The 7,979-nt window shown below is 34.4% G+C and overlaps 1 protein-coding gene across 2 annotated transcripts; it reads right to left on the bottom strand.

The window, feature by feature from the left end:
* Positions 1-2,696: 2,696 nt before the first annotated feature.
* On the bottom strand, positions 2,697-7,543 carry LOC111915477 (uncharacterized). Of its 2 annotated transcripts, none has more exons than XM_023911135.3 (9): positions 7,193-7,543; positions 6,052-6,253; positions 5,590-5,678; positions 5,362-5,500; positions 5,037-5,111; positions 4,715-4,836; positions 4,573-4,648; positions 4,361-4,420; positions 2,697-3,167 (listed from the first exon to the last, which is right to left on the bottom strand). In XM_023911135.3, exons 2-9 carry the CDS (start codon positions 6,187-6,189, stop codon positions 3,039-3,041), a joined length of 828 nt encoding a protein of 275 aa, XP_023766903.1. In that variant the 5' UTR covers positions 6,190-6,253; positions 7,193-7,543; the 3' UTR covers positions 2,697-3,038. The 2 variants fall into 2 exon arrangements, with proteins under 2 accessions (XP_023766903.1, XP_052625459.1); XM_052769499.1 differs by lacking the exon at positions 7,193-7,543 and adding an exon at positions 6,363-7,183.
* Between the last annotated feature and the right edge of the window lie 436 nt (positions 7,544-7,979).

Below are 7,979 nucleotides of genomic sequence, written 5' to 3'. Positions count from 1 at the left end.
CCCGAGAGGCGATGAAATGATCACAGATCCAGCGACCGGAAACTCTACACCGTTGGCCGAAGTAAGCCCGTAAGCCACCTAAAGAGTGGCGAACTCAGAAGAACTGGGGATCATACTCATGGAAGAAACCATAAAGGAGATGCTGGAAAAGAAGAGAAGAAAAAAAAAACGAAAGAAAAAGATAGAAAAACCAAGGAAGTCTTCCCTGCAAGTTATAGAGGGAAAATCGGGATTTAGGAAGACCCCTGACATAGCTGACGTAACCACCACGCACGTCGAACAGTCACATCGTCGAAAATGAAGCGACGACCATATAAAGGCGCGACATGTGTAAGGCGCGACATGTGTACTAGCAGTTAAGTCCATAACAAAATAGCTAGCTAGCATACGCTATGACTACTGGACTGGGGGACTTGATGACACGCCCCTTAGAGCGGGCCAGAAATAAGGAAGCCTTCGGCAAGGAGTCCTCTGCAGGGCCCAGCCAGGTCTGAATCGACCGTCCCAACAGTAAGACACTCCCAGCTGTCGAGCGCTCTAGCAGGACGACCGCGCAGAAGGCTCACCCTCGCCAAATGTCGTCCTCCACTACACTCCAAGGATAACGGCTCCAGGCAACAAGGAACACATCCAGAGCTTTATCGCCTGGACTAATCATTAGGCCTGACACAACAAGGAACACGATTCACCAATAAGGACGACGGATCTTGTCGAGATCGTAGTTCTTGTCCCTCGTATGGATTGAAGAAGATCCTCAATATAAAAGGACTATCGCCCTGCCTTGACGGGTAAGCTATCTCTCCCGATTATCAATCCTTACTCTCAAACACCTTACTAACTTAACTGTTGGAGCATTTTTTCGGGACCTCCTCCCGGAGAGTGGCTGGCGGTTTTCTCTCTCTGTGACTTCATAGGTTTCTCTCAAACGATCACTGCCCACAACCTCTAGGTGGTCGGAAGCCAGGTCACATCAGTCGGCATATGATTTTTATGGTTTATGGTTTCTATATTTTAAAGGTGAGAAAATTTAAAAGTACATAGACAGTTTAGGTGGTGGGGCTTGAAGTCGACGTGTTTTGTTTTTGTTCAAAACAATGATATATTAATAATAAATAATAAATAATAAATAAATGTTAAGTAAATTAAGAACGAAATTGAAAAGATTGATAATTATAAGAAATTAATTGGTAAAAGCTAAATAAAAAATTAATAAAAAAAATAAAAGTAAGAAAAGCAATGCATTGCAAATATAAGGGTAAAATGGTCATTTTTTATTATTCAACATAACAAATCAGATCTATAATCAAACAACATAGTTTCAGTCAGATATAAACTCAGTCAGTTTATCAAAAAGGCCCTAAGTTATTCATACATATAAAAACATTTTTTTTTATTATTGTAGTTTATTATTATTATTATTATTATTATTATTATTATTATTATTATTATTATTATTATTATTATTATTATTATTATTATTATTATTATTATTAAAAAATAATTATATTTTTGGTATACAATTATTTGAAATCTGGAGGATAACCCACATGTCGATAACCCATGTCTTCTTCATGATTCTCACTTTCTGTTCGTTTTGGTTTTTTATGGATCGATTAGTCATTTACAATTCCCCTAAAACTGGAATCGGGGTTTAAAAGATCCACTGCCATACCAATTGTTGCATTTCCTCACCTAACAACCACTACAACACTACAGGGCGATTCTATATGGTGTCCCGTAATGGCATTCAAAATACAATAACTTTTCAAAATAATAATGTAGTTTCAAAATAATAATAAAAAATAAAAATTATAGAGTATTAAAAATGATAAATAAGAGGGTACCGAATCGCGATCTTCGGATTATATGATATATAAGAGGGTACCAAATCGTGATCTTCGAATTATATGATATTTGTCTACTTGTCGAATTCTTGGATGGTATTATTTGGATAAATTTTTTAGGGCACGTGATTTGCTATTCACAAGTTAGGAACTTCAACAGACAAATGTAAGAGTAAAACTAATTTCATAGATTTTCGTTCTCTTTTATTTCAAGGGATCAACAATCCTTTTATATATATATATATATATATATATATATATATATATATATATATATATATATATATATATATATATATATATATATATATATATATATATATTACTGCATTATTACAGAACACACATACCTTAAAAACACATATTTGATGCTACTATGCATCATTGACCTATGTGTCATACACACAACACATTCATACCATTACTTATTTGACAAAATAGATATAGCATAATTACTACAAATAAATAGGCCATAATTGTATTGTGTTTGGCAAACACTACACAGGGGCAGTTCTATATGGTGGCACATAGTGCCACCAATAGTCCTGACTTTCCTATACGCAATGCAAAAGAATGCTAGGAGTGTTACCACTCCCTACCAAATGCTAATATTAGATCTTAAATGAAGAAAAATGAAATGACACTCAAAAGCTATGTGGCGAAATGCTAAAAGTGTTATCACTCTCCTTAGCATAATAAGAAATAGACATCCGTTGGAAGACATTTGTCCTGCGCATATTGGTCTGTTGGAGGTTCTCAAACTCAACTCATCAAACCATGATTTCATAAAAATAAAATAAAACATTTTTATATGACTAATAACATGAAATTCATCAAAATATAACAAAAAAATGAAGAAACAATACTGCAAAATGTTGTAATAAACAATAAATAAATAAGAGTAAGAGTAAGAGTAGGTTGTTGTTTGTTGCATTTAGCCCTATGATAAATATAATGTATGTTAAATCAAAATATCAAAAGTATATCGAAACAGATTAAGATATCCACACACCCTCCTCCTTCTCCTCCTCCTTTTGCAATTTGTGTTCGTTACCAAAAACTTGAAAGAAAGGCAGCAACATTTTTAACCAGATGATTTACAACACACTACCTTGCTATTTCTCTCACTCTCTCTCTCTCCTTCTTCTAGCATTTTTTTTATACAGCAATCAAGTTGACATGATAATTTGAAAATTACTGCCTCTTTGCCAAAGTCTTCATCATCCCCTTTATAATCTTCCCGAACCACATCAAGTTCATGGCTCCAAGCACCGATGGAACCGTAAACACCAAAAGAAACCCGATTGGATGCATCTCAATCACCTGCCACCATACTCATCAATCATCATCACTCACATCAAGTTCACTTATTTGTGTTTTTTTTTTCTTATTACGGCAAGTGGTATTTTGAAAAAAAATAAATCTACTCTCAACTTTTTTCTTATTAGGACATTATATTTTGAAAAACCTACACAATAATAGTTTAGTAGTGACAGTTGGATGACATTGTTACCATTGGATTGGTTTTTCAAAGTAAGATGCAAGAGTAAATTACTGAAATCGTCCCTATCGTTTGGTCAAAATTGCAAGTTTGGTCCCTAACTTTTTTTTTGCACTCGGATCGTCCTAGTGGTTTGATTTTGTTGCGTTTTTTGTCCCTTACATACAAAAAGTTAGGGACCAAACGTGCAATTTTGACCAAACCATAGGGACGAAAAATGCAACAAAATCAAACCATAGGGATGATCCGAGTGCAAAAAAAAAGTTAGGGACCAAACGTGCAATTTTGACCAAACCATAGGGACGATTTCAGTAATTTACTCAAGATGCAATTAACCCTTTAAAGAAACCCAATTGGTTACCTTAAGATCCTTTCATAAAAAAAAATATATAGTTTCAAGAAAACTTTTTGCTACTTTTATTTTGTTGTTATAGGATTATACTTTCTTTTTTCCATCACCGCAGTGTACTTTCAATTGTACTTGGAAAAATCTATCAGATTATATAACACTGTACTTTCAACATTTTCCTTATTTTGACCCTGTACTTTGAAAATTCTACCCAGATACAGTCACATAACAGGAAGAGACAAAATTAAGATGTTATATAACATTGCTATTTCTCGTGTTTAACCCTTCAAAAGAAACCCTATTTGATGCATCTAGATCCTTTCTCAATCTTTTCACAATTCAGAAAAAAAAAAAAGATATGGTTTCAGGTAAAAAGCTATACTTTTGTTATGGGAAACTCTGTTATCTTTTCTATTACAGTATTGTATATGTATATCCACTTTTTTCGAGTCTATCCAAGTGAAAATTGCCTTGTATTTTGGATGATCTTGCTAGAATAAACAAATATATGGTAGTATAAGTTGCTATTTCTTGCATTTAATCCTATCATTTACATCAAAATTAGCAATTACATGCCATCATTAAATACTACTACTACTACACATCCAAAAGGATGTGCAATTTTCACGTGGTTGAATAATAAAAAGTAGGATGCTACAAATTTACCTGATGGTAGTGCAAATACACATGGTAAAACATATAGACAAACAGCAAAATTCTCGCCACCTGCATCAATAATTGACTGTTAGTCATATATGGTTGAAATGCCCTTTCAAAAGTCACCAAAAAAAAAGTGAATCTTGAGGCCAAAACACAATTTGGAAAATAAGTAATTTTAGTTTCAAAAAAGGCATTTTAATGCGAAAAGCTTTGCTCACCATCCAGGCAAAGAATATGACGACACCATTAATCAGATATGCATTCGACTTCTTTAAACCAGCTGTATCTAGGTACCTAACACCATTAAAAGATTAAATTAGCATGAGGGGTATATACGTAAAAAGAACCATATATACATACCATCTCAAGTTGATCTCCGGTGTTGTTAACTCAGATATAAGGACCATGAATGTGTAAAGCTGCCCTTCTCCTGTAAACATGGCATATCCTACTGCAATTGCTGAAAGTGTGTGATGAACAACCTAAATTCATTCCACCATTAAAATTTAGAATTAATAACATAAAAGGAATCTAGACTGAAAGCTTTTGGTAAATGATAGAGATATTTGTTCGAATTGGAGGTGGTTTTTGTTTCCATTTGGAGAAGAAAGATCACAGATTTGATGCAAACAGAAAAGGAAATAACATATAATGTTTTATTCATCCTTCATCATCAACTTACATATTCTAATCCACCCAAAGAAGGATATAGCCAAATGATCATTCCAAGGTCTGATAGGAAGTAGCCGACTGAAACCTGTGAAAAAAAAAATCATAATTGAAATATTCATGCCCTTGAATTTTTAATTTTAAAATTTGTTTGAATATGTAACTAAAGATATACCCCTTTTACTGGATCTTGCTCTATAAAAAAATCTACAAAGAATTCAATTCCAATATCCTATTTTCATTGAAATACCAATACCCTCAACATAATATTTAATTATATAAATTTACAATCAACAAAAAGATATTTCTATACAACTATTGAAATTATTAAGACTTACCCCTAATGCAAATGTGGAGAGTGGTGAGCTCCTGAAAGTAACAGGACCCACAGTATACTGATCAGAATAAAGATCTGACCAGAACACAAAGTACAAAGACATTGCTGTAATGAAGATGGCATGAACAGACGACATACCCCTGGAAGTGGAACAAATAATTATCAATCAAAAGACATAAGAATCAAAAGAAGGGGAACAAAAAGGGCATTCACGTCATTTGCATTTTACCTGTTGTTCCATTCAATCCGCTGAATTTTTGTAAGGCCGGCATAGGTTCTGAAGTAAAAAGTGCTTATCAACTGTGTAAGATCATAAACCTGTACATAATAATCTTCTCAAGGCTTAGACAACAACCCATAACTTGAAGGAAAAATAAACATATAGTAATTATTTCGGTTAAATGCAAGATATAGCAAACTTGATCTGTGCTTATTACAGCAATTCTTCCTAATATTACAACATTCTACTTTGAAAAATCAACCGAATTATAGAAACCAATTCTGCCAAGATGATTTTTCAAAGTAGAATGTCTTGATAAGAAAAAGATTGAAATTACACAAAAAAGGAAACAAAAGTAAGTTGCTATAATGAACAAACAAAGGAAAAAAGGGAAAGATTAAACATTTATTGTCTTCTTTTCCATGTTAAGTCGCAAAAAGAAATGTGAAAAAAGGGAGAGATTAAACGTACCATTTTAGTAGCAAATATGCCACCTAGGACAGAGGTGTAGGGCATAAATGCATCTGCTAAAAGGTAGGTTTTAACCAAGACCTGAGCATGGTTCTGGTAGGACTTGAATGCCAAAGCTGTCTTCTTAGAAACTGCCATCTTCACTTGACCCACTTTTCTTTAGTTACAAGATAGATCTTGTCTCCATCACACACTACACCTCCTGAACATGATGATTTCATATGATGTGTGTTTTACTTTGAAATAAAATGATTACATTAACAAAAACAAAATCCAAATTTTTTATAGAATTGCCCAAATCCATGTAATACCTCAACTAAGATGTTGTTTCTTTTTGACTTAATGGGGACATGAGTTAATCCAGTAAGCTAGCTATATTGGGTGTTTCTTTTTGACTTAATGCAGAATGAACAACTTAATAAAGGAACCATTAAGTCATAACTAAGGACTAAGGACAAGAGGCGCATTCTACAAATCTTAATGCTTGGAAGATCATATGAAGATTCTATATTTCAATTAAGCTCTCTTGTAATCCTTCCTACAATGGAACCAACTGTGCTACGCCCTTGGGGCTAGGGTATGATCCTGCATACCCTAAAGAAGATGACTTGAATCTTTAAATGATTTCGTCGATGGGATTTAAATAGTTAGAAACGTCAATGCAACAAACGGAAATAAGCATCTCATCGTGCGATCTGGTTCACAGATGCCGTTATTGAATAACTATGCCGACGAACATCATAACACAACCAACTGCACCTTCTTCCAAATTTCTTACTCAGATCAAAAGGTTAATGTCAAATGCTAACAAGAAACAGATATGAAATTAACAGATGACTACGAAATCGACTACAAAAAAACCAGGAATAAAAACTAAAAAGTTGTAGCGCCACAATATATAGATTAAGCCGAAGATCCTTAATCCACAAAGCTCAAAAATATAAATCCAATCACCTTTTAACCCTTAGGAAAACAATGTCCTCATATATAGTCGGTCAACTGGCAGTACTATAGTTTGGGCAAAACATATACACTTGGTATAATAACTAAAAAACATCAATGGGGGAAGAAGGGGGGTGGGGATAAGAACTAGTTCAATACACACACATACATACACGCGCGAATACTAACATATGAGTACCTTAAATCCGATGTTACTGATTCGCACCAGATGAGTATATAAACAGGGTGGGGGAAATGTGATAGAAACGACTAAGAAAGGGTTCTAATAAATTTCAACCGAGAAAGAGAAAAAGAGGGTTTGATTGGTAGCGTAAGAGGAAGAAATTAGCAGGTTGGGTGGTGATGATAACAGTTGGACGGCGACGGCGATGGCGATGGCGATCGAAGTTATTATTTGGCGTAGAAGAGAAGGAAGAAGTTTTGGTCAGATCACTCCGATCAAGATTCTGGTTACAGATAAAGAGCAAGCCAGCGGTTGGCATATGTTTCTATTACGCATGATTAGTTTGTACCGTACAAATCAGCACTGCTGAAGGAGGGGAAATGCAACAAAACAAATCCATATTAAGCTCATTTATGGCATTTTTATGCCATTTTGGTACTCGGTTGATATTCCGTATACAACAATGACTTGCTCACTAAAAAACTCTTTTTTTAAACCCTATGCATCTCACGATCAATCTTTTATTATAAAATGATCAATGATCATGTTGGTAGTATGGAATTTCAATTTTTTTGGGCATTATGAGAAGAGGGTCCATCCGAGCATATATCTTTGCTAGTTTCTTGATTTTCAGCATTTGAACCATACCTCACAACTCGTGATCGGAGACAAACGGTCCTCTTCGACATTAATCCATGCTTTCCCGCGTAAATCGTTTGAAGTCTCACTTTCGCACCAACATACTCATAGTTTTTTGCGACTCGCCCATAAATGACATTAATGCAATTAAGTAATCCTTACT

This window comes from Lactuca sativa, chromosome 3, assembly GCF_002870075.4.
Source record: "Lactuca sativa cultivar Salinas chromosome 3, Lsat_Salinas_v11, whole genome shotgun sequence".
Taxonomy (NCBI): domain Eukaryota; kingdom Viridiplantae; phylum Streptophyta; class Magnoliopsida; order Asterales; family Asteraceae; genus Lactuca; species Lactuca sativa.
This window is presented reverse-complemented; position numbering and strand designations above follow the sequence as displayed.

Coding starts and splice junctions, on each gene's coding strand:
- LOC111915477 (XM_023911135.3), bottom strand. CDS start 6,189: ATGGCAGTTTCTAAGAAGACAGCTTTGGCATTCAAGTCCTACCAGAAC. Junction 5,112..5,361: donor TCTCCACATTTGCATTAGGG/GTAAGTCTTAAT, acceptor TTTTTTTCACAG/GTTTCAGTCGGCTACTTCCT. Junction 4,837..5,036: donor CTTTGGGTGGATTAGAATAT/GTAAGTTGATGA, acceptor GAATGAATTTAG/GTTGTTCATCACACACTTTC.